The 27039-nt window shown below is 38.9% G+C and overlaps 1 protein-coding gene across 1 annotated transcript in view; it reads right to left on the reverse strand.

Moving 5' to 3' along the window:
- Positions 1–27039, reverse strand: part of PIGN (phosphatidylinositol glycan anchor biosynthesis class N) — a 92587-nt gene that overhangs the window by 23581 nt on the left and 41967 nt on the right. The window contains exons 12-19 of the mRNA XM_009816087.2: positions 21202–21280; positions 18766–18948; positions 15343–15479; positions 14221–14320; positions 14002–14094; positions 12871–12962; positions 8353–8464; positions 2287–2395 (exon numbers count right to left, since the gene is read on the reverse strand). Coding sequence (XP_009814389.2) covers positions 2287–2395; positions 8353–8464; positions 12871–12962; positions 14002–14094; positions 14221–14320; positions 15343–15479; positions 18766–18948; positions 21202–21280 — 905 coding nt within the window. The remainder of the gene's footprint in view (positions 1–2286; positions 2396–8352; positions 8465–12870; positions 12963–14001; positions 14095–14220; positions 14321–15342; positions 15480–18765; positions 18949–21201; positions 21281–27039) is intronic.

Consider the following 27039-nt stretch of genomic DNA (forward strand, 5'->3'; position numbering starts at 1 on the left):
CACACAGTTGTGACCCCAAATTCCTTGGAAGTTGGCGAGTTGCTATGATAGGTTTCCACTGATAAAGACTTTAAATATAATATACATTCATTTAGAAATAACTGCTAACATTAAGATGGTTCTGAAGAACATGGGAAGCAGTTGCATTAACTTAATGACTCCCAGTTTTACCTGTATGTTTGTGGTTAAGGTACACTGCACCAACCATACAGTGTAACAGCTATAGCCAGCTGGACAAAGGCCTGCAGGAACCCACCATCACTAATTCATTTGCCTGGTTCTCCAAAAACCAGTCTTTCTTCAAATAAATAATTTTAGGCCTAAATGAAAACTTTAAACAAGGCAGGCTTCATATTCATCAGAATGAATAGCTGGGGAGGGGGGAACAATTTGCTAGAAAACTTTAGAAATCTCATTTCCAGCTTATCACTATTATGAATAAATACTGATAACTGTGTATTTCTGATTATATAAATACACAGAGGTGCCAAATGAGAGTTCAATAAGTAACAGTGTCATTCTTCCACAACCAAGCAAAAAGATGAAGAGGAGTTTGACCACCTGTAATGACACCAACCTTGGAAAAGCTACAGTAGATACCGTGGTACCTTAATTCTTACAATGCCACGTTTGCGGTAGATGCTAGTGATAAGGCAGATGCTAGTTGTGGTTATGCTAGTGACAAGGCATTTCTCTCCAACAGGAGCACTGAGGACGTGTTGTTGGATGCCTTAGCTTTTTACCTGCTTAGTTATCTGTTTAATTATGTAAAGCAGCTTCAACAAATGCATAAAGCTCCTACTTTTTTTATCATACCCACTTAAAATTATTACTTCCAGTCTGAAAGATTTTGCTAAAATAGTAAATACCACCATGGCAACAAACATCCTTTTGGGTACATACAGTTTACTTCAGTTTTAGCTTTATTTTTATCATAGAAGCATCACCCAGAGCAAAGAATTTCTAATACACTTTTTCCTCACAACTCTAGACCTCTCTGACTGCCCAAATTATCTCTTAGATGAAAAATGTTTTTCTCTCACCCTTATACAGGAGAGAAAGATAACCTTTACCCTCAATTCCTGCTCCAGTAAGCCAAGCAGGACATCATTCATTTCATTTACTTTACAACTGCAAGGAATTCATCCACACAGAGATCCCGACTTAGCTTAGCAGGCTATGAAGAGTTAGGAAAGCATAATGCAAAGGAAAATGCTCCAAAGAAAACTACATTACAGAGAGAGCGTTGCTCACACACACACTTATCACAATCAGTTGTATTAATCTTGAATCTGTTTGCTCAAACAGAAGTAGGATTGCTAAAACTGGCAAGATCTGCTTAAGTTGAAACAATGTCACCAGTAGAGAAACGTACACAATATATAAGACATCCAGCAACTGGGTAACAAGAGTCATAATTCTTCCATTAAGCAATGTTTAAATTCCTGGTATTGACTTTTATCAAAGAGCTGCTATCAAACTTTGCATGGAATACCTTTAGGTGTAAAACAAATCCCACGTTCCAGATCACTCAGGGATAAACAACACCTAATATTTTCTAATGGAGCCCTACAGAAATTATTTTATAGCTGAAATACCAAAGGTATTGCTTTACTGTATTCCACAACCAGTGATAATTACATTTGCTCTCTTTAATCATCCCAAGATTTTAATTTTAGAGTGGTGAAAAATCCATAGACTCGTAAATTGTATTTTTCTTTAATAATTAGGTTCTAACAGATATCAAACATACATTAGCATCAGGTATTTTGTTCACAGGTATTTTGCAAGGCAGCTCTGAAAAGCACTTCCATACCCCAAGGGTATCTGCCGTAAGCTGCAACTTCAAGTTTCTATTGAAATACAGCAACAGTCTTTCCTCAATTCCATATGCTTAACTGGATTGCTTGGAGAACATCTCAGATCAGCCTTATGCAGCTCCAAGTGAAACAAAAAGGGATTTTATACCATTGTATCCTTAAAAGGGTTCTTCAAGATATTCAGAATTTCAAAATAAAAGATAAAGCTACTTGTAAATCAAAGTTTTTTGCATTTTATTACAAACCTACAAAGAAGTAATATTTTAGAAGGCTTTCTAACACATTCCTCAAAAAACCTCACTTAGGAAAGAATAGTGAACTCATAGGTGAATAGTGAACTATTAAAAGTCAAAGAAAGGAATATGTGCAAAAGCAAGCTGTTAATAAAAAAGTGTCACCACTCGCCACCCAACTGCAAACCCCACAAACTATCAGCATACAAGTTTGGGAGGGACGATGTTCTTACCTAGAGTCATCCAGCTAATAATTTGATTAAATACAGGCAATCCCTGTTTGTTCTTAAGACTGTCATGGGTACTGCTCACAACATATGTCGAAAGTGCAATACTCAACATCTAGAAAGAAGAATCAGACAATGAACACATAATTTATGTATGGATCTCTGCCATCCCATGCTAGATATGTAAATACGCTTCAGAGTTGCATAAACACCTCATCTGAATCAACATAAGAACAGGAAGTCTGATAGGCAGTGTCAAGGTTTCACAGCTTTTTACAATTTATGCTTTTTAAAACTTCCTTCTTTTTTTTTTTTATTCTTCTTATTATTATTTATTTGTGTTGTTTTTAAATAGTTTAAACAAGTGCCCTGGATCACTGATTTGACATGATATGCTCTTTGTCAAGAGTAACTCCTTAAACACTCATGTAAACCACAGAAAACATGTCTCCAGTTTTTCGAGGAGCACTTGTCCTCAAACAGCAACCATGAAGAACTAGCAGAACCTCTGGCTTCACTACAGGATCAGGTAGGGGTGAAGGGGAAGTCTAGTTAAGGCACGAGCCTTGCATAGGCAGCACAGCTCCTGTAAGAAGAGACAGCAGCAGCAGAGCAGACTGGAGGTGGATTTTAAGAGATGGAAAGAAGCTACAGTCTTAGCAGACTGTTCAAATGAAATTGTCTGAACCACCTCAAGCAGAGCCCTCTGTCTTAGAGAAGCAGTGATGCTGAAGAGGGTCTTTTTTTCCTTGACTAATTCAAGAGACACCATTCACTCATGAAGTAGGTGCAAAAAACCTTAGGAAAATTACCCCATGAGTCAGTTATTTTTGAAAGATGACAATTATCTAAGAAAATTCTTGAGCCAAGTTTTGAATTACTGCTATTTATTCATGACTCTGCAGTTCAACAAAAAGGCAAATCAAACATGAATGGTACTTTGCAAACATGTGCTTTAAAAATGCATTACAAGAACTGCTGTTGTGGTTTCTTTAGTGCAAAGCAACTACACAGTGTTCACATCCATCATTTTTTACCATATGATTAGCTGCCACTCCCCTGCCAGACGCAGTGATACCTCATGGTACCTTCCCAGAGGATATACTTAGCAGTCAGCACCGTTTTTTGGCCCCGTTTCACAGGTGCTCAGTATCTGCTGCTTCTATTTAATTTCAGGCCACAAGAACATGTTACATGTATTTCTGTGTGACATCAATAAGCTAGGTCAAAGCATTAAGCCTCCAAAAGCTCAGAGAATTGACCCCTTTAGACGTCTGATGTTTATTTGGGATGCTTTTGCTGTATTCAGGCCAGATCTCTCCCCTTTGATATATCTTTTCAAATTCTTTTAGTGTCATGAGCTTTGGTAATCCCTCTGCTATCCCCTAGCCACTGGTGAAGTCACTTTGCACTAACTTTGTGTCATCTCTCATAATATGTCTTGTGCCTTGGAAGACTTGTGATGACCTGGGCACATTAGTAAACCCAATTTACTGCTGCTAGACCTATGCCAGCATCCAGGGAAGGGCCCAGCATCTGCTTTTGAGACTCCTGTGTTCGCAGTTTAAGTAATGTTCAAATTGCTCTCAGCTTTCACCAACATCTCCAGGACTGTGGAACAGTGCAGATGCAACTTGGAGATGCAAACTGAGGTCTCCAGCTAAGAATCTGTCTTCTTTCCCCCTTCACAACCTTCTTTGAAGTTCAGAGATTATACTTGAACAGTTTAAGAGCTGGCCTCTGGGAAATGCTCATCTGTAGGTCACAGCTAGAAAGAGGAAACCAAGGGTTACATCTGCAGTCCCAGCACGTCTTTGCCAGCAGCTCTGGCTGGGAGTTCTCCTAAGCGCCTAAAGTAATAACAACGCATGGAGAGAATGGTAGGAGAACCAGCACCATCAGCTGGACTGTATGTAAGGCTAGCTGAAAACACTCCTCCTGTCCCCTAGCTCCACCCATATGACATGGATTCCTATTGTTTATTTTTCCTCCTAATTTAGAGGAGAAAACTAATAAACTGACCACCTGGGACTCACATGAAACTCAAGACTCCTAGGAATGATAACTTGGCCCAACATTATCAACCAATGGAAACAGCAGTGTTTTCAGTAGTGCAGCAAAAACTGGACTTTACCTGTGAAACTGCGGGCAAAGAGAAACTGGTGTTTACTCCAGAAAAAAAATTAAGTTGTACAGTAAGTACTGCAGCAGTCTAGCCAATGGATTAGAAATAACTCCCATTTTCACCATTCCTGAAGCCTTAATGACTCCTCAAAGATAGAAGTAGCATTAACCAAAAGACAATTCTCTCCTTGCCATAGCAAACAAAATTCAGCAAAAAATGTTATTCCTATGATTCTGTGATTCCTGCTTTAATGATAACAAAAGAAAACCTGAGAAACTCTTTGCAATTTTCAGAAACTGTGAGGGTGCAATTACAGAATCACAGAATCACTAAGGTTGGAAAAGACCTGCAAGATCAACAAGTCCAACCATCAACCCAACACCACCATGCCCACTAAACCATGTCCCACAATGCCACGTCCAGACGTTCCTTGAACACCTCCAATGATGGTGACTCCACCACTTCCCTGGGCAGCCTGTTCCAATGCTTCACCACTCTCAGTAAAGAAGTTTTTCCTAATATCCAGTCTAAACCTCCCCTGGTACAACTCGAGGCCATTTCCTCTTATCCTGTCGCTACTCACTTGGGAGAAGATACCAGCACCCACCCCTCTGCAACCCCCTTTCAGGTAACTGTAGAGAGCGATAAGGTCTCCCCTCAGCCCCCTCTTCTCCGGACTGAACAACCCCAGCTCCCTCAGCCACTCCTCATCAGACTTGTGCTCCAGACCCCTCACCAGCTTTGTGGCCCTTCTCTGGACACGCTCCAGCAACTCAATGTCCTTCTTGCCTCAAGCAGTGACATGTATCTAAACTTCAAAAGTAGATCTAAACATAACTGAAGTTTTTGTAACAGAAATGTAAATGTAACCATATGAAGTTACTCAAGCTTGCATTTTACTTTTACAAATGTCTTTATTTATACGCTTTTGCTGAAAAATCTTTTTGATCATCCTGTTTGGTTGTCTGGGACATTTTTGTTTCTTTAAGGCTAATACCCACGTTGGAGATCTATAGTGTGTAGGTACAAAAAACATTGAATAAATGAATAACCAATGAATGGCCTCTCAGATCCATACAGGTATGTAGTTCATACTCATTTACTAAGGTGAACACTCTGTCCCATCCATGGAGAAACCAACACAAAAATACATAGCTCAGGACCAGATCGAAGGGAATTACCTTTTCTGTGGAGAACTACATGCAAACTGGTGGGGTTTTTTGCCTACTCTGAGGGTCTGCCAACTCAGGTTTATTTTGACCAAAAGGATAGCAATTAATGTAATGGGACAAGCTTTGTTCCCTTACCAGGCATGATATCTTCACTACAGGCTAATTCCCAGATAGAAAAGGAAGCTCACTTGGACAAGAAAGAAGAAAGTTGTCTTCAGAAAAGAAAAAAATTCGTCATAAGCACAACAAAAAGCCTAGGCTATGGGGAATCCCTCTCTTTCTCTGACTGAAATAGGAAAAGAACTGAAAAGGGAAGTGTCTTTATTCAGATGCAATTCCAAAATAACTTGCAAGAACAACTCAGGCAAATGAGAACTTCTTGAGCCTTTGGGAAACATTATCTTTTTTCTTGTATGAAAATGCATCTCATCCCAAATGAGCAGATGCAAAAATTTGAGGTGAGGTGAACTGAAAGATTTAAAAGAGGGTTCTTGCACACAGACATTTCCTCTTTAGGGAAAAAAAAAAAAAGGAATCAGGGGATCCTGTTCAGAGAATTTTGGCCAGACCAATAGGCTTTTTTGCTAAAAGGAAAAAAGACCAAAACCTAGAAACACCAGCTATTCCTCCTCCATTGTGTAATTCAAAGGCTTTTAGTCAGAGCTGAACCTATAAAAGAGGTTAGCAGAGTGGCTTAAGGGAATCCCCAAGACAAACCATAGAGTGAGGAAGGGACATCATATTTTCCCTTTCACTTCAGTCAATACTTGCCAGGAAAGTGGCACACAGAGAAGAAAGACTTGTAGCAAATTAATCTATCTTCTCATTCCCCAAAACGAAGAAACATCAAACAACCAATTTTAGTTTCCTGTCTAGGAAGGAACAACATTATCAGAGGAAGGCATAACCTTCAGTGACTGCCTCCAAACACCGCATATGGGGGAGCTGCAAAAGCTACTTTTAAGAAACCCCTTGTCAGATGCAAAGCAGGAACCTGATCATGTATGCTTATGTATATGAATGTCAGTGTCCTGATCACTGTCTGTCATTGCAAAATAGGTATTCATCTCATTAGAGGATTCATCTCACCCTTAAAACTGCCTGGGAGTTGTAAATCAAAACTCATGTGCTCAAAGTGCTTCAAACCAGCATTTTTGAAGATTACCCCCTTCCCTGTCCCCACTGAAAACTCCAACTCAAAAGAAAAAGGAGAACAAGAGAATTCCATTGCCTAGAAATACTAGTCTTCTGACAAACATTTTCCTTTCGTATTCCTCTACATTTCAAAGCAACTAAATGCAACCTTACCTCAAAACAAGTTTTTGACTTAGAAATGTGTAACACCTCTGTAATGCCCTTTTTCCCCTCTAAGTCTGAATAATCTCCCCTCCCAATCCTTTCCTTATCCAGAGTGTGAACGGTGGATCCCTTGTTTTCCATTCCCAAGTAAGCATCTGAAATAAAAATCTAACAGAGACTAGTAATTAGATATCACTATTGTAACATATCCTCTGATTAAGAAGCAATTTGAGGAGCTCTATGATCTTCTTAAAGGTTAGGAGAAAAATTAAGATGTTACTTCCTGAACAATCAGGCAGAACATTTTCATCTAGTTAGGTATCTCAGGGCTATGTGAGTGAATTTCCCGATTCTCTAAATTTGGCTCAAGAATAGTCTGGCATTACTTTTTGACTACAGTCTATTTCATCATCATCATCATCATTTGTGAGCTTCTCCACAAAGTTACACCACATGAGATGTTGCAGCAGTTGTGTGGTAAGTTGACGCTGGCCGGCTGCCAGATGCCCACCCAGCTGCTCACTCACTCCCCCGTCCAGTACAATTTGTTTTCAGGCACTCCAGTGAGAAATCCACTGCTGAGTATATACTGGAAATATGTCTGTCCTAAATGCTTAGGAAAGGAACTGATACCTCTTTTCCACAATTAAGCTGGAAAAGTTAAGGGAAACCACCAGCACATTATACATGTGTGCACGCTCAGGTAAAGGCATTTAAAGCATTCATTATTCTTTCCCCTCCTCCTTTTAACCAATTTGAGCTCCATACCTAAATCACTGATATAATGAATACATTGCTGAGCTCAATAAGAAACTCCAGCACATAACTCATAACCAATAAAGCTGGTCCTGAAATAAAACCATTATCTTGTAATAAGTTTTTTTTAAAAAAAGAGGACAGCAGACATGCAAGGTATTATGAGAATCTTAAAGACTGTCTAGAACTTAATTAGCACCTACTATGAAAAGACCTACCTATTTCATGAAGCTATTAAGAAAAAAAAAAAAATCTTTCGTCTGAAAGAAGATTTAACCAACAGAAAACCAACTCAGTATCAGTCTCACATGGTTATTCAACAGCCAGAAACTGGACAGAACCCCCTGAACCAGAAAGCCTGTCCTTAGTGTGCATATGCAATTCCTGCAAAGGTCACTGGAAGTTACACACACAGACTGAAGGCAGGACAAACTCAAACTCTCCGAGTAGAGCATCAAAAGGTGTACGCACATCTACGTACCAATACATATAAATATGCACAGGATGAGCTTTTGGGAACACAGCATTGTGATACTTAAAAACGCACATTACCATGAGCACATGGTCCTCTTGAAATAGTCAAGGGGAAAACTCTTCAGGAACAATCATTTTCTTCTTGAAAATTTTGGCCTTAGCAGGAACATGTTCTTAGAAAGCATGTAAAAAATTTGCCCGTAAAATCCCCCTAACATTCAGAATTTCTGAAAAGTAGCAACTGACCTGATAAAAATGTACTTTCACATCTTCATTATTTCTGTATTTATTTTCACTTTTACAAAGAGATGCCAATGAGAAGCAAGAGATCAAGAAAGTCAGCAAACCAGCTGCTATTCTGTAAAAACAAAAGAACAATAAAATCCCAGGAAATATCATCAAAAGTTTCAGGAAATTTTCATAGAAATGTTCTTCACTAAGATGAAATAATTCATTACAGAATCAAGACTGAATACATTAAGGAAACTTCAACATCCAGCTTTAGAAAAACAAAATCCAATCCAGAATCAAGGAGTTTTTTAATTGGTTGGTGGGGTATTTTTATTTTTGTGGTGGTCTTTCTTTTTGGTGGGGGGAGTGATTGTGGTTTGGGGTTGGTTTGTTTGTTTGGGCTTTTTTATACAAATTTGTCATCCACAAATACAGTTATGCTCTTTTCATGGTAGTGGCAAAAATCTCCATTTTGGCCACATGTCTGATGTGTCACTCATCATTTTTAGGTACTTTCAGTTACCTCCAAATAATATTTTGAACAAAATAGTAATACTGACCAGTGATCTAAACTTAGTGGTTTCAAGGTTTGTCATCTAACAGGGTACTTGTATTTAAACAAAGCTGGTTTTGATTGTAATGGTGGTGTAACTGCAAGACTAACAGGAAGATTGTCACTCATCACATAAACACATAAAAAATACCGTTTGGCATTACTGAGGAAATCTGCTAATTATGACACCGTTCCAAAATAATAGACAGTATTCACTAAAAGATCAGCCTCCAATTGTCTCCTTTCAGTCATCAAGCAAGCAGAGGAACTATAAAGGCAGCAGAAGTTTTTGCATGTATTTCTCTGTCATGCTACAACCTTGATGTGGAAGTAGTCAAAACCATGCAGTCCTTACTTCCCCTTGTCCCTTGGTGTCTCCACTGAGAGACTACTGACAAAAAAGTCCATTTGTGACTACTCCATTCATTGTGTTTTCTCAGGCATAACAAAAAAAAAAATGTACAAATACCTCATATTCAGTAAAGTCAGGCTACTTAGGCGTATCACAAGAGTAATTTTCAAGTAATGATCTAACCAACACAGGAACACAGTTGCAGGCTACTCACTTATAGAATGGAGGCTGGAAGGTATCTCTGGAGATCAGCCAAGTCCAACTCCCTACTCAGAGCTGTGCCAACTACAGCAGGCTGCTCAGCGCCTTGTCTAGCTGGGTGTTGAATACTTCCCCTGATGGAGACTCCACAACTTCTCTCTGGGGAACCTGTTCCAGTGCTTGACCTCCCTCAGCGTAAAAAAGCTTTTTTCTTATGTTTAAATGGAATTTCTTGTATCTGAATTTTTGCCCATTTCTTGTCTCTTCACTTGACACTGAGAAGAATCTGTCTGTCTTCTTTACTTTTCTCCCCCAGATAGGTATTTATATACATTGACAGAGATCCTCCCGAGTCTTCTCATCTCCAGAATAACCAGTTCCAGTTCTCTCAATCTCTCCTCCAGGATAAGCGGTCCCAGCTCTCACTTGCTCTCTTGTGACAGATGCTCTAATCCCCGACTCATCTTAATGGTCATTCTCTGGACCTGGTCCAGTATGTCCACATCTCTCTCTCTGGAGAACCCAGAACTGGACACAGCACTTTCAGATGTGCCTCGTCAGGGCTGAGTAGAGAGGAATAATCACCTTCCTCATCATCATCTTGGTGATGCCAAGGATACCACTGGCCTTTCCTGCAAGGGGCATATTGGTGGCTTGTGGTCAAACCAGTTGGTCCCAGTCTGTCCTGGTCCATGGAAATTATTTCTGCTCAGGTGCAGGACTTTGCATTTCCCTTTTCTGAACTTCATGAGCTTCCTGTCTGCCGATTTCTCCAGCCTGTTGAGGTCCCTTTGAAGGGCAACCCATCCATCTGCTGCATCAACCACCAGTCCTCCCAGTTTTGTATCACCTACAAACTTGTTGAGGGTGCATTCTGTCCCATCATCTAGGTCAGTAATGAAGATGTTAAAACAGTACTGGCACCAGTACCAACCCCTGCTGTACACCACTAGTGACTGGCCTCCAGCTGGACTTTGTGCCGCTGATTACAATCCTCTGAACTTGACAGTTCAGCCTGTTTCCAGTCCACCTCACTGTCCACTGATCTAGCCTGTACCTCATCAGTTTGTGTATGAGGATGTTATGGGAGACAGTACCAAAATCCCTGCTGAAGTCAAAATAAACGACATTCACTGCCCTCCCCTGGCTCACTGAGCCAGTCTTCTCATCTTAGAAGGCTACCAGGTTGGTTAAGCATAATTTCCCCTTCAAAAATTCCTGCTGACTACTCCAAATCACCTTCTTGTCCTTCCTTTGTTTAGAAATGGTTTACTTCCAGGATTAGTTGCTCGAGTACCTTTCCAGGGACTGAGGTGAGGCTAACTGGCCTGTAGTGCCCTGGATCCTCTGTCTTACCCTTCCTGAAGACAGCAGTGAGAACATCCGCTTTCTTCCAGTCCTCAGGAACCTCTCCCACCAGCTGTTGCCACAATCTTCAAAGATTATCACAGTGACATGGGCCAGCTCCCTCAGCTGTCTTGGGTGTATCCCATCAGGGCCCACAGACTCGTGCACGTGCGATTTGTTTAGGTGTTGCCTAACCTGATCCTCTTCCACTAACACTATGTCTTACTCCACACCTTCCCTCAGGATTCAGCAGTCCGAAGGCTGGGGTTCCTGGTGGCCAGTCTTACCAGTAAAGACGGAGGCAAAAGAAGGCCTCAGCCTTTCCCATGTCCTTTATCACCAGGTCCCCGTCCCAATCAGCAGCAGGGCCACATTTTCTCTAGTCTTCCTTGTGCTGCTGTACGCTGTCTTGTTGCACTGTACATCCCACACCAGATTCAACTCCAGGAGAGCTTTGGCTTTCCTAACCTATCCTGCATATTCAGACAGTGTCTCTATGTTCCTCCCGGGTCATCTGACCCTGCTTTCACCTCCTCTATGCTTCCTTTTTATGACTGAGTTGAGTCAGGAGCTCCCTGTTCGTACCATACAAGTTTTATTCATGTACTGAAGAAGCCCTGACCTGACATACAGTGACACTGCTCAAGAACAGATTTAATAAATGCACCTATTTCTCACTGGCACTCTAATTTCTCCCTCCTGTATCTTCTCTCCCAGCATCTCCTTATATTCAATATCCTGAAGTGTCACGTATACATATATTTTTAATTGTTGCTTCAAGCCTTTTCAGCTTCAAAACTCCCTTGACAAGATTCAGATGGGTGCAAACTTGTTTCATAGGTACAATGTTTCATTAGAAGAATAAATAGGAAGATACACAGCCTGGGTAAGGTGAATGTAAAGAAGTGTCAGGGAGGAAGATCTAAAGGTAATTTAATTCCCTTTTGATTTCTAAGCTGTGCTTAAATGTTCTAAAGAATAAAAAAACCTAAGTTTGGACCAGCAGAAATACATACATGTGAATAAACAACTGAGAGGTTGTAATAAGCCAAAGCAAATCTGTCCTGAATATTTCTAATGTGCCCAAGCATCAAGACTAAGAAGGGTTTTCAATAGACAGATTTAAATCACAATGAAAAATATCAAGGCAGAATGTCAATAATTTTGGAAATATCTGGGCTCATATTTCTATCTGCAATCATCTATTACTGCTCAAATCCCATATTTTACTGAGGATCAGGCACCCTGGCTCTGATGGGGCACAGTATCTTTTGTCAGACAGCAGAAGGAGCCATTACAGTCTAGGTCAATCCAAGTCTCCCTCTGCAGTGACTACAAAGATACCACAAGCCTAATGCCTTCAGGCCAACTAACTGGATGGCATCCAGATATGAGAGAACGCTTGTATGATGAAAGAGTAGCTCACAAGAGGAGAGCGACAGACAACAAAGATGCACTAGAAAAAAAATGCACATGAACAACTGTAGAAAATCAGTCAAGCAACACCAGAAAAGAAAATGCAGAACAGAGAAGCAGAAGTGGAAAAAGAAGAGACAAAGGAGACACCAAGGAAGAAGAGAGCTCTTCCTATCCTATTTGTGTTCTATTTCCCTGAATATCTCATTAGGTACAGAGTGCTATTCAAAGACAGATTATTCAAAATTAGATGGAGGAATTCAGAAAGATGCTGTCAAAGTAAATTGCTTTTGAATAAATGTTCTTATTCACATATGTCAGTGCTATTTACCATGTTTGCACCCCAGTGAAGCTTCTCCTTTAATGATGACCTTTATTTTAATGTAAAATTTGCAAATTTTTGTACCGTGAGAAATGTTTCCCTCTACAAGAAATTACAGAATAATGCAAAGAGCAAATGGATGTGGCAAAAGAATTAAAAGTCTATTCTCATTCACATTAGTGAATAACTGATGTCTCTATAATCATGTTATTTAAATTCTGAATTTCAATACCTGTCTCAGCCAGCGTTCAATAATACAATTCCTCACATATATCAAAAGTCAGCCTAAATTTTGAATATCAAAGAGGGAAATAAGTTTAAAGAACAAGATGAGGTTCTTACACCAGAGGAATGTTTGGTTCTCTTCCCACAACAGGCATTAAAGGAAATACTGCCAGGAGCATGCACAGAAGAGTCCAGATCAATGTTGTTGTCTAAAAGAAGAAAAACAAATGGGATTTTTTTTGAGGTCTTATGGACAGACAATTCCCTAATCAGAAAAAAATACTTCCACAAACTACTAACAACTACTAGCATCTCCCACAGGCAAAAAACCCCTGCATCTATCAACAGTAAAATTAACAGAAAAAAGGGCACCGGGTCATTGGTATTAGAGCACTTCATTTTGATACAGAAAAAAAATCTCATTTACACAGCTGTCAAAATCCTATCAGAGACAATGTGAATTAAAGCTAAGCTTATACTTAAAAGCACTTTCTCAAAAGTGTGGCCTTCACACACATTGCAGTTGCCAGAAAGCTCATGAGTAACCTTATGGAAAAAAGGAATAAAACTAATCTCATCAGAAGTTTGCAGCAGCCAACTAATCACCTATTCTCCAGCTACATGGTAACATTTTCCAGTCTTTGAATCTGAATGCCGTTTGATTTAACCACCATAATCACCTAAGCAGTTCTCTAAATTATTTGCTTGGAGGAAAATACCCCACCTATCCCAGGTATTTTACTGTGAATACTTTAAGAGCTACATCACTTCGTTTTCAAGCTCCATCACTTAAAGTTTTCAAGCTCAAGTCAGATTCAGGTTCCTGAAAGGAAATTTTCAGTGCTACAAAACATCTGTGTATACCCAGCTTTAAGACAAGTTGCTTGATTACTCAAGTATAATAAAAAAATATTGTAAATAAACAAATACAAGCCTCCATCTTAACAGTTCTTGAAGAGCAAGACTTAGCAATTTGACTCAAATTTTTTTTGTTTTAATTAAAATGTAAATGTTACCCCAGAAGTCTAGATTTTAGGTATCCTGTGAAATAAGAGATGATTGAATAAACTAATGGAATAAATGTCTCTTATATTAAAGGTTGTGCCACTTCACACCCATATCTACAAAAGTGGAGTATAAAAACAGTATACAAAGCTGCCTCTGAGGAACAGCATGTGACAGCTGATTGCAGACAATAATGAATTGACAAGTGGTTTTCAGTTATCTTTAAGCAAAGCAATACAGTACCTTTGCTTGAACCCACAGCTGTGTGATCGCTGGCCAAGCAGCAAAGACAAGAAGACCAATAGTAAGTGTAGAGCGGTAGAAAAAGCTGAAGACCTAATCAGAAAAAAAAAATCCAACAGAAGACTGAAAAACAAGCACGTTAATAAAACTTAACTTCCTCAAAGGGTTAGAATGCTAGCAATGAGATAACCTATTGATACATACGGATGAAATACTTACTAGTATTTCAATTCCCAGTGTACAAACCAAGAGGAATCCTATAGACTGACCAATATGAAGTGACAAGAGATTTGCGGCAAGGTCGCGAATAACAGGAAGTCTGTTCAAAATGATGGAACAAGATCGTAATTATTTTAAAAAACAGAAATAATACAGGATTTTACCTTTGAAGGGCGGGGAGGGGGTCAGAGCACAAGAAATGTTTCAGGTATTGCTGATCCTGCCTGCTGTTTAGAAACAGTGGGCGATGGCCTGAGGCTCCTTCTGCCTAGTTTTACTTGATATAAAATCTACAATAAAACCCTTCAGCTTTTTCCCTCTCATTTCTGGCACATCTTCGCCAGTATTTGGACAAGCTTCAGATTAGTCTTTATCCAATTGACTCTGAGTTTATGAACATTTTTGGTCATGTCCATCATAACTGATGAAACATTCAGAAGCTTTAGAGAGAGAAAAAGATCCCCAGTTAGCTTTTCCAGTGTTTTATGAGGCAGCTCATTATCTAACTGCAGTTGGTCTTGTTTTCTCTGAATAATACCGAGTTGGTATCTACAGAATTGCCAGTAGATTAGGTAAGTAATAGAAATCAGAAGGTAACAAGTATTTTTGGATTTGGAGTAAGAGGAGACCCAAACAAGACAAGTAAGACAAGTTTGTTTCAGTATCAGAGCACAATCCTCAACATGACCAGCACATGTTCTCGAAAAGCAGCTGGAGCTCAGCATACTTGACACTTTGCAGGATCAGACTATTTCAAAATTACTAAAGAAAAGGACCAACCTGTCCCGTTTTACAAAAGAAGTCAGCTGCTACAGGTATTTGCCCAAGATTTTAGCTGAAGTTACGAGAGTACTAAAAAACATTTTGTCTCAAAAAGACATTAATTTCTTTTTGCTAATAAAAAAGATATCTTCTAGAATTGACAGCTGTATCAGTCAGTTTGGAAACTACTCTATATGTCAAGTGAAATATAAACCAGAGTCCTCTGGAATGTCTCAGCAAGCATTTCAGGAAGTTTAACAAAATTATATTTAATTTATGGGAAAAATTTATTTGCCAACAAAAAGGAAGCACAGACCTAGTTTTATAAAATATTCTTCATAAAATGTATTCTTTACTTACTCTCTCACAACTGCATACCATACTGGTACTGGCAAGAGACAGTATACGTAGTATGTCCAAGGACACGTTTGAATCAACAGGAAAAAAGCTATTATCATTCCAACAAAGGCAAAACAATAGAAGAGAAGAGCAGATTCCTGAAAAACAAATGGTTGGACAAACATTCCTGAAACAGCAATAAAATGTTTTAAACTACACACTGTTTTCCATTTGTTAGTTACACAGTAAAGCAAATGTTATTTTAACACAGTCACTCAAGCTGCCTTGTGTCTACGTACACAACTCTGGACACTGTTTCCAGCCAGATGAAAAAAAACAACAGTAGGATTTGAAGATCTAATTCTAAATATGTCCCTACATAAGGTCCTGCAGTAAAATCTGCGCAGGCAAGGCACACTTGTCCAATCTGGAAGCCCAATGTATGCAATGTTATTTATGTTCAATGGGTACTTGAAATCCATCAGAAGGCAGAGACGCTAAGGGTCTTGGAAAACAGAACTCTTAAATTTAGATTCTAGAAACAGGCTTGGAGCATAACCTTTTGAGTTCAAGTTCATAGCATTACGGTCAAAATGTTTAATGAAAATACCATTAGCACATGTTTCCTCCTCCAGCTTGAGATATTTGTAAAAGAACTAGTTAAATTAAAATATAAAGCATTAACTCCTACTGGAAAAAAACAACTCTTCAGGATCTAGGCACAGTTACTGAAGGAGGCTTACAACCAGCCTTCCACAGGAGAGACAGTCTAAGAACCTACAATTTCAAAATACAATAGAGGACTAGAGTCACACAGCACTAAAAGGTTCCTAGCATAGCTAGAACTGTTATTATGTTGAATCCTAACCTACAACACCAGCTTTGGGCTTTTCTAGAAGAAAAAAAAATAAAAATTAAGATATGAGATTAGAACATTCTCCCTACCATATACTCAAAGAAACATGTTCTCAGACAGAGAGCTGTACAGAGGAACACTGAAGAGAGAAAGGAAATTTTTAAAATGGGTCATCTCAGACAGGTAGGCTAGTCCTTAATCATCATGTAGCAGCAATCTCTTGTTTGTGCAAAAAGGAACATTTAAACAATCACTCTGCACCTGCCTTTTACCTGGTCACTGAACTACTCTTCCTTATTTAGGGACATTCAGATATCGGAAGAATTACTGGTAAGGGAAGATTATGGACAAGTTTTAAATAAACGATTTTATCTTTATGTATTGCAACTTGACATAGCAAAGGCAGCTTTAGCGACTGAGCAGTCTTCAGCGTATTGTGTAGGTAATGACTGAAGACAGTTGTCTTCCACATGACTGCCAGTTTCTTCGAATGAGTTATGGAGACACATATGTGACTATGTTAAATATGCTGAGAAGAAAAGACGTTCAACTAGCAGTTCACATAGACAGGTTAGCATTTTTCTGGTCCCCCCCGCAACTGACATATAAATGCCTTGATCTAAACTGACAGCAAATGCAAGTTCTAAATTATTTTTAAGATAGAATTTCTGCTAAGATAAGCCATTAAAGTAAGAAAAAATGTCACATAGAAAGTTGACCTAATGCAATTTTATTAGTTTTAAATTTTACATTTGCTGACATATAGACAGAATGAATATGTATAGATATGATATGCACACAATATAATTTATCACTGAATGAGTAAACACATATAATCAACATTTTATTCCATATAGAGACATAAATATTGAGTCCAATATAGCTGGTCATGCATTGAAAATGGAAACCAGATTTGCATTTTCTGTGGATGCTTAAAAATAGATTAAAAGGTTAGGCTTCTTGCTAAGCAAAACAACACACTACTCCAAAAGAAAAAAAGTTTTTTCATATGCAGCATAAGTAGTCAAAAACTTTTAAAGATGATATATACAGGATATGCCGTTTCATTATTCAGAGGCTCCTTTCAGGTTTTATAAGGCTGTGCTTTGCAGAAGACTATTTGTCAATGGTAGATTACTTTCTCAGCAAAATTCTTTAAGTAGCTCCAATATTAGCTATAAACCAAGTAACTTCCATATATGAAGCCTTAGCTTCACACTGTGATTCCTTAAGTATTTAGGAACACTAAAAAAGGTTTCTACAGAAAAGGGCCTCCTCTAAAACTGGGGAAAGAAAAATTCTATAGACAAAGAACTAAGAAACCTAGTTTTTTTTTACCAGTGTCACTAGCATAAAATTTGTCTTCAGGAAGTAAAATCAATACACCAAATGAAAATCTGATGTCAACGAAAAATGTGAAGTTTTTGCTTAAAGCAGTTATTAATATGCCCAACACTCGGTCTATTTATTGTAATTATTTTTTTCATATCTAACATAACATGTATCTTGGATTATTTCTTCTCAGTTATTTGATGGATGAAAATGTAAATCATGTAGTACAGCACTTAGGAATATTTTCCATTTCAATTTTGTTCGATCATTTTCATTAAAGACCAAGACTATCTCATTTCAGCCAGTAGTAAAAACCTCAAGGTAGCATGATACGAATTTTCTCAGAGAAATATACTGAAGGCAGTAAAGTTGCTAAGTGAGTGCTCATTCTCATTTGCCTTACCAAATGAAAAAATTCCTTTTACTCTGAAACAAACTCTTGAAGTTTTAATTCTTCTCTAATGAAATGCTAGCTTTTTGCCTGTTCACCTTTTTGAGGTATCTCTTCCTGATAAATGACTGAAAATAAATGAATTTCCTAGGATTTTGTACTTTGTGAAAAATCAAACCATAATAATCTTGTCAAAAAGAGCTTCCTTCATCTTCGATGTCTTCTGCTGCTCCCTTGCAAATCACAAAGAGCAAGAGAGCAAGCTGATCTGTAAAACCACAGTTAATCTTTCTATTAAAACACGTTATACATTTTTAAAATGCCATGATTGGACTGCACAGCTTCTGAAAACTGATTTCACATTGCCAAAGAGAACAGGAATAAAATAATTTACATGCTTTTTTTTTTTTTGGCCTTACAGTAAAGAACAAAAATCCAAAATGGAAGCCTGAAGTCTGTATTCTTCCAAACAAGTATTATTACAACAGAGTGCTGACTTTACTACAGTTAATGCTGAAAATTGACTTCTGGTTAAAGACAGACCCTCTAATAGTTTTAAATCACCATGCTTGCTTACACTTGCATTAGCATCTAGTAAAAAGCACAGCTGTAGGAAGGAAGAAACTGAGAAAGCACAGTATTGCATACTCAGACTTGCACAGCTTAGGAACACTGATCCTAATAAATGGACCAAACAGCAACACTACACAGGATTACAGTAGGTAGAAAACTCCACAGCTTGCCAGTTTTCACGTGTAGTCAAAAGAAGTGGAAGGTGTGCTATTTGTCCCACACAGTGAGACTGAGCATACATATAATGCTGAAAACTGATAGAATAAAAAATAATTGCATGTTTCTGACCTACCTTATTATTAGTCTGGACAGTCTTGGTCAAATTGGTATGGGTCTTGATAATCACCAAAATCACGTAAGTTGTCCAGCCCACAAAACCCGCTGCAATACTTAGACCCAAGAATAATCTATCATAAGTGTGGTAATATGACAAGCCTTCCAAAGCAAGGTTAATCAGGGTTTTGCACAGAGATACCTAGAGGCAGACAAAACATATAAGCAACAGTTCAGAATAGTGTAAGCTCCATTCCACAAATTGATGTTACTGACAGCAACTGGAGCTCAAGCAGCTCCCGCCACCCTTGGCATGTGTGTCCTCTCTGCGCTCAGGTATAGTGTTTTGGCCAGCACCAACTGCTGGAGTACACACTGCTTTGGACTCCTGTTGGACATAAAGGCAATCATCATTTGGCTCCTTCACCATCCCCCCGGCCACGACAGTGGTCAGATGGTGAAAGCTACACAGATAGCACACCTTGAACACCACCTACCACCAGGCATGCCACTTGTTTTTCCCATGAGCATTTGACCATATATATTCCACTATAAGTGACCCCCAAAGAAAACCAGTCATGTGCTTCTGAAGGCACAACATTTACATAGGAGGAGGATTATGGATGCAGCTGAAACATGGTGACTCTCCACAGCCTGAAATACCCCCTTCCTGGGTTTCGATGTCCTCCACTTCAGTAGTACCTGATACTCCCAGCGCTTTGCCTAAGCACCAGAGATGAATTCAGAGAGTGAACCGGAGCCCCACTTTCATTCACAAAGCAGCTGCTTGGGGCTCTCAGGATGCAAATCATTTGGACACAAGAAGGGTTGTACCCAGTCTAATCACAAGTTCCCTTACTCCATCCCTCCACTGGGGGACACCATGATAAAGACAGTGTTTTTTCCCCACCATGAGTGTCATTCCTCACACAGAGGTGTGCTGACCCCTATGATTTACCCAAAGATAGGAAGCTCAGCTGTGTAATTTGTGGGCCCAGAGGATTCTCTAGTGATTAAAAAGATCTGTAAGGAAGAGTATCATAAAAAGTTGAGCATACATAACAATGCTTCTTTATATGTCCAGGTATCCAGTTGGGACTTAACAGCAACAATCAATAGAAAAAGGTATGTCAACTACTGAAGACATCACAAGTCCGCCAATGGGCAAACTTACCCAAAAATCACATCATTCCTGAGGATACAATTATAAACGCATATTTGCAATGCAAAGAGCTGCAGAGTTGAGGCAAAGAATCATCTATACCCCAGCAGCTGGTCATGCACCGACCTTCCTGCATTGCGATATAGGAAGCTGAGGATAACCAGGGCACAGGCACAAGCCCGATGTGTTAGTGATCAAGAGTGAACTTGAACATATGGGGCACTCAGGTGAACCAGGGGTAAAATTTATATATAACCAACAACATAAACTCGCAGGTTCTACTGCTAAAATGTATAAAATGTCTCCTATAAGTAAATGTGTGACAGCCAATTATTAAGTAACCAAAAAGAAAACCTGCTCCCACAGCAAAATAGATCAATTGATTTAAACTGAGTTATTTCCAATTTCAATAAGGTAAATAAAAAGGCACAAGGTATAAAATAGATTTAGCTGTCCTGTGCATAAAATAGTAATTTATTACCCTGAGAAACATATTAGGGAAAAAGAAGTGCTGAACCCTAACACATAATGGAATTATTCTTCCATGCATCTAACAGGTTAAATGTAATCTTATATATTCGACTTTTTCATGTGCTTTTTAAACACAAAAGTGAGTGACCAAATTAAACCTGTTAAAATTAAAGCCTGCTTTGTACCATTTAGCTCTCAAATAACTTCTGTGAATGTCATAATACAAGCACTGGTGAACTGCACCCATCAAGTACTCTGTTGCACTGTGAGCGGTAGCAAACACTTAAAAAAGTAATACCGGAACTGGGAAGCACAGAATGATTCCACGTATGGCTCCCAGTCTCTGACAAACTGAAATGTGAAATTAAAACCAAGAACAGCTGGTTCAGGTAAAAGAACAAAACAAAGCAGGATCTATGATGGAGCAAGACATCATACTTTTTTTCATGCAACTAGCAGCCTAAGAAGTGCGAACATGAACTACATTACTCATTTTCTCTCTCGATTTACCCTTTTTTACAGTGGAAAATAAAAACATATGCTGTGTGTTAGTATACTACGGAATGGTAACAAATAGTTTAAGATGTATGAGAAAAAATACAGCAAGTCGGTATTATTCATTAGAACTAATGTCAAAGTGCAAAATTTTGGAGACTTAGAGTGGAATTTTATTTGTGTTAATACATAATGAGATAAGCATCATAAGGAAGGAAAAAAGTATTATTTCCCAGTTTCATTTGAAGTTAAACAAATATAAATATTTACATATAATAGAAATTCCTGTAAAAGTTTCTAGAAGGCATATAGCAAAAACAGACTTACCGCTTCATCGTACTTCTGCTGCTGAATATATAGTCTTGTTTTCTTTAAAAAGTTGATCTGTTCAGAATCAGAAAGCGGTCTGTACAACAATAGAAAGAGATATTAATGTTTCTTCTTTTCAGGAGCAGAGGAAGAGGCAGAAAAAAATTAACTTTGTAACAAAAAAGTTACTCTGGAATGAAACGTAACAAAATATTCTGAGCTTCGTTAGAGGTAATTAGGTAATTAGAACTAATCCATTCCTCTACATTCATCCTCACACTTGTGTCAACGCTGCTTCTGTCTAACTTACCCCAAGATCTTTGCATTAAGAGACATTTCTTTTGTGTACGTGTTCCCATCCAATACTGCTGAAAATTATCTCCCTTGTGCATTATTATTGACCATTGCTCTGGACAAGAGGCACTGCACATACAAGAATTAGGCAATTTAAGTGATTTTGTAGATGGTTGTAAGCAGTTCATAAGCCTGTCAGTATAGGATGAATTGTTCAGGTTCCACACTAGCAGTAGATGATGCCTAACAACCTTCTCTTTGAAAATAAGAGCTTGGCTCCTGTTACACCGGGGGCTGTTAGAAGAGTCCCCAGAGCAGGGGATAACAGAGTTACCTGGCTATGCTGAGGTCAGTGATAAAAATCTCTTTGATTTTAATGAATTTGGTTATCAACCTAAATAATTGCTACAATTCTTCCCTTATAGAAAGTAGTAACACGGAGAAACAAGCCAGTCAACCAACCTCCACCAAACGAAGGGGGAAGGAGCCATTTTTCCTGTACCATTTTTCTTCCAAGTTAAGGACGGTGGCAGGCCAGAGAACTCCAGGCTTACCCTGAGCAAGTTATAAGCCACGACACGGTCACTGGCACTCTAGGCACCACAGGCAAACTATCATGGGTCGCAACTTTCTGATAAGTGATGAACGCATACAGCAGTTTTCCTTCACGCCTTCCACAACACTGCTGTGGCACAGCATCATCTCCTCAGCATCCCCAGCACACGATGACACAGTTGCATGCCTCCCTCCCTCGCACGTGCTCCGTCACATGCCTCATACACAACCACCAACTTCACGTTTCAGGCTGTGCCAAATCAGGACCAGCCCTGGGGTCTCACTCCTACTATTTAAATCAGCAGCAATCACCTCTGTGGTCACTCAGCTGAACCATAGGGGCAGGTCTTGATCTTATGCAGCTACTGCATGGAAGTGCTTATTCCTGCAACTCGCCTCAAATACTTAGGAACCACTTCTGCCTGCCACTCAGAAGCAGTTGATATATCAACATTACATACATATCATATATTGAGGCCTGAAATATATTAAAAGGATTCTGTGCCTGAACAATCTGAATTTTTATTACTAATAACATCCTGGTATATTTTGACACTGTTTCCTTGAGTTCAGAGCACAGCACTATTGTGCAGGAGTCTTCTAAATAGCAGCAGCAATGTATCTTACTTTTGAGAAGAGTAAATGAAATAACTGTATTAAAAAATGTTTGACACTTTCCAATCTAGAAAAGAATCAAAGAATGGTATCTATAAACAGGTAGGAAGAGAGAGATCCCGTGGAAAAGAAAGAAGGGAGAAAAGAAGATGACGAGGTTGTGGTAACTGATCACCTTAACTTTGGTAGGAGAACAGAGGATTTTAGAAAACAGAGTTGAAAAATAGCAGAGTGAATGTTGGTTGTTCCTGCACCTTCATGACACGTCCCCAGGAAAGCCAACCTTACAGCTCCACAGGCCGAGGGCTACCAGCATGCAGCCAGCAAGTGCATACCAAGACTGATGATGACTCAAGTTAGAATCAATTCTCCAAGCAGGCAGGCCAGACCCAAGTACTGCCTCAAGGAAATCTGTAACCCTCAAGTTTTGCTAAGTTTTTTGGCAAGGGAAAGGGAGCAAAAGAATCAAACTAAGGTGTGAGTTTTCATCATGTGTGGAGATTAATAAGAGGAAAAAAGGTATCTTAGCTTTTAGGTAAGGATTTTAAAAAATATGGAATAAATATTAAGCAGCTTTGTTTAGGACTTAAATACATCCAAGATGTTCCTATGTTCACTGTCTCATTTTTATTGTTTTACACATACTATTTTCTGTGGATTTTATCATTGTCACATTCAATGCAAATTTTTAATAAGCTAAAAAAGCCTTATTTTCATCTTTGACTTGATATCTTTAGTCATTTAGCTATAAACCACTTAATTATCTTTTTATTCTCAATGAATCATTTTATTATTAATGAACAATAGTCTTTACCTATTCCTTCTTAGATGACAGCACCTGGGATCTCTGTACATGTATGATGTAACAGAATAAATGGGGTTTTTAAATAGTAAAGCTTCAGTAAGTCAAATGCAGAAGGCAATTATTTTGTCAAATAGGGTTACCAATAGCAGGTGCAGCTAACATCATAACACACATTTTACCGTTTTACCTTACTTCCATATGCACAATTTTCAAGATGCTGAATTTACAATTGTCTACAGATCTTTTTTTAAAGTTTATGAATTCTACCAGAAACTAAGGACTGTTCATATACAACTGTATCAAAATGCAAGTTTCACTCTTAATGCAAGGTTTGATAGTCGTCTTAGAAAAATTTTGCCTCCATATTAAGCAAAAGCTCAAAGAAGTGATTAGAGAAATTCTGCATCTCACACCAGACTAGAAAGAAGAGTTACCAAATATGCTGATTACCTCTTGGTTAAGGAATGGATATAGCTCACCATAAGCCGTTTATCAACCACTGAGGGCCCTGATTCATTTCCTAAAGCTGACAAAGTAGATAGGAGATTTAAAAGGAATCCCCTGCAAGATGTAACAGAAAGCGTAAAGAGACAAAGTTGAGCCATGAACAGAAGCGGTAAGTTGCTTATAGAAGGAAGGCAGCAACTTTAGGAATAGTGATTCTATAAAACCTACAAGCCTCAAACAACAACACCACAAAGAAAATTTAAATCTGAGAAGTTAAAGCTTGAACTATTCTTAGCACCACTTAACTTAAACTATTTAAAAGGTTTTGAATACAAGACAGACAGTGTTAGAAATGAATAAACTGATCAGAGTTATTTCTGTGTTTTAGTATGCAACGTGCCAGGGACACTACTAGTATGCCATTGTATTCTCAAGGTCACTTAATGCACACATCCATGCAATTAATATTAATAGTAATGAAGTGAATTTACTGATCATTATCAGAAAAACTCTGAACTCTATAAAGAAAACTAACTTATGTATGTATATGCTCTTCCCAGCTACCCATCACCAAAATCCAATTCTACCAAACTCAAGATGAGTAGTTTTGACTAGTAAAATTGTCTTTTTCCATAACACAAAAATACCTGTCCTATTAATTAACAAACACACACATTCAGTCAGTGGACTTAACACTGTCCTCCTGTTCTTGTCTTGAAAGTATTGCAAAACATATGCACTAGAAAGTGTAGTACTCTGAGGTTTAACTTAAAAGAAAAACCAAGGACTCTATGGGCACATATATTATAAACACACATGCATTCATAACATCATCAAGATTCTAAAGACTTAAGATTATGTTCTTCACAGAAAACAATGGTGGTTCTAGAAGAGGAGTTTTGTTTTTCATGATGGCTATCAGAGATTAACCTTCTAGTTCCAGACAGAAATCACAGCTTCATCCATGAATAAACATAATTAATTATGAAACAAAACAATTGGGCTTATCGTGCAAGTGCTTGTAAACTATCCCTTCTGAGACGTTAGCTACCTTTGTCATAAGTATACCTGACAAAATTAATCTTTCCAACACATCATTCATGCTTCATATAAGCTATGCTATTTGACAGCACTAACAAGAAGACTGAGATGAAGTACGTTCACCATAGCAATGTCAAGGGGACCTCTCTTTGGCCAATGAGTCTTGTTTATCATCACACTACAGAAATTACCATCCCCAACGGCACAGGTAGCATGCTGCAGTCAAATCATGAAAGAAAAGTCTTGGAACAGAAGGAGATGTCTTGTAAATACATCTGTACCCACCACTGCTAGTTTGTTAATTTTATTATACCTGGTTATTCAGGTAGTGATTTATAGTCATTTTATTGTACAGTAAATTTTCCAGAATTCTACTATAAAAAGTAACCCTTTAGGATCTGTAGTAGTTTAACACTTAAAATGCTGCAGATTTAATAATGAAAGTCAAGGAAGCATCACAGACCTGCAGATGCAACATACAGAGAAAGGCTGAGATCTTTGCCTAGCTCACTGTCAGATAAAAACAAATTTATTTCAGCTGCTTCACTCCATACACTCCCCCCAACCCCTGTATGTAAAACTGATAGACTACTCATGCTTCAGAACTTAATGTCTTGCTGGAGGACTCAATAATCACTTCAACATGAACTCCATGTACCTGACTATTGTCAGCTCATGCACATCTACACCCTTCTATCACTGCCTTTTCACACTCTCCAGTAAAAAAAAAAAAAACAACAAAACTGTGCATCTCACAACCCTCTGAGAGCAGCAAAATTTGCAGAAGATGTAGTGATCACACTTCTATGACCCTTATCCACCAGCAGCAGCAAATCCACAGTAGCTGCTCAGCAGACTTGAGTCTTCTAACTTTTTATATTGGCTGTTGAGGGATAGGGAGAAAAAGACCAACTCCCCCTGTTCATTCAAAACTGAAAAAGCTAGAGGATAAGGATATACAACCCTTGAACCTTATGACAGCCCCAACAAGGCAGGGCAAGGCCATCTGAATAAAGCCTGCTAGGATTTTGTATGGGTCACCTTCTCCTGAACACCACATAAGGCAGACCTTCTCACTTGCTTTGCCATGATATTTCTAACTTCAGAAGGGTTGGCAGTAAAAGAGACATCAGACTACCACTGTCCAAACTACTCCAGCAATGTCTTCTGCCAAAAGGCTGAGCAGCCACAGGTCCTTGTTCTCTTCTCCAGAAAGAAGATCCCTAGCATCTTGGTAACTTGCAACTTGAAAGAAATCACCCAGGTTAACACTGCCCCTCTCGCCACAAAGCTCCTCCGCTGGCACCACCCCACCAAGCAGCCCAGGTCTCTGCTGCCCACCCCTCTCCTCCTGCCACTTGGGCACTGAGCGGGGCAGGCACCAGTGCCTCTCCGCTCTCACCACGGGAGAAAACTGCCAGCAACAGGAGCAGCTGAATATGTTCAAACTCTGTTGCCACCCATCCCTTTGTGAGAGGGCCATACTATGGAGGAAAGATGGCTTCCAGTCCAGCAATTCTGCAATCAGATGAAATAGTACTTATAGGACCTACTATTACTGCTTTGATCCAGATCACCGCTGCTGGCAAAATGGAAGCTTCAAAGTGCAGATGTAAGACTGACCTGATGTTTTTGCAAGGCTGCTATTCAAAAGTTTTACAAGTAATTGAACAACACTTTTTCAAAGCCTTTTCCAGAGTAGCAACAGGCTTCAAAAACAAAGTCAGTCTCCCATGAGAGCTGCCTTCAAACATTCTCACTGTACAACAGAGACAGCACCTCAGAAAGGATCAGGTGGGTAATGGGAAAGTAGAGACACAGATCTTGCATTGAGCACTATTAATTTAGTAGAAACACGATTGCATGCTTATGCCTGCTCCACATCAAATTCACCCCAGTTAGCAACCCATGAGTGCAGAGGCTTGGTATTAATGATAGTGCAATCACAAACTAACCTAACTTTATCGTTCTATCATTTCTTTTGAAGGTATGGTGCACAGCCTTGTAAGAGCAGAATGAAATGCACAATATAAAACTTTTCCACTTCTCCATCAACAGCAGAGAATCAACAGACAGAAAGTGAATGGCAAGCGATGCAA

Source organism: Gavia stellata, chromosome 3 (assembly GCF_030936135.1).
Source record: "Gavia stellata isolate bGavSte3 chromosome 3, bGavSte3.hap2, whole genome shotgun sequence".
Lineage (NCBI taxonomy): Eukaryota > Metazoa > Chordata > Aves > Gaviiformes > Gaviidae > Gavia > Gavia stellata.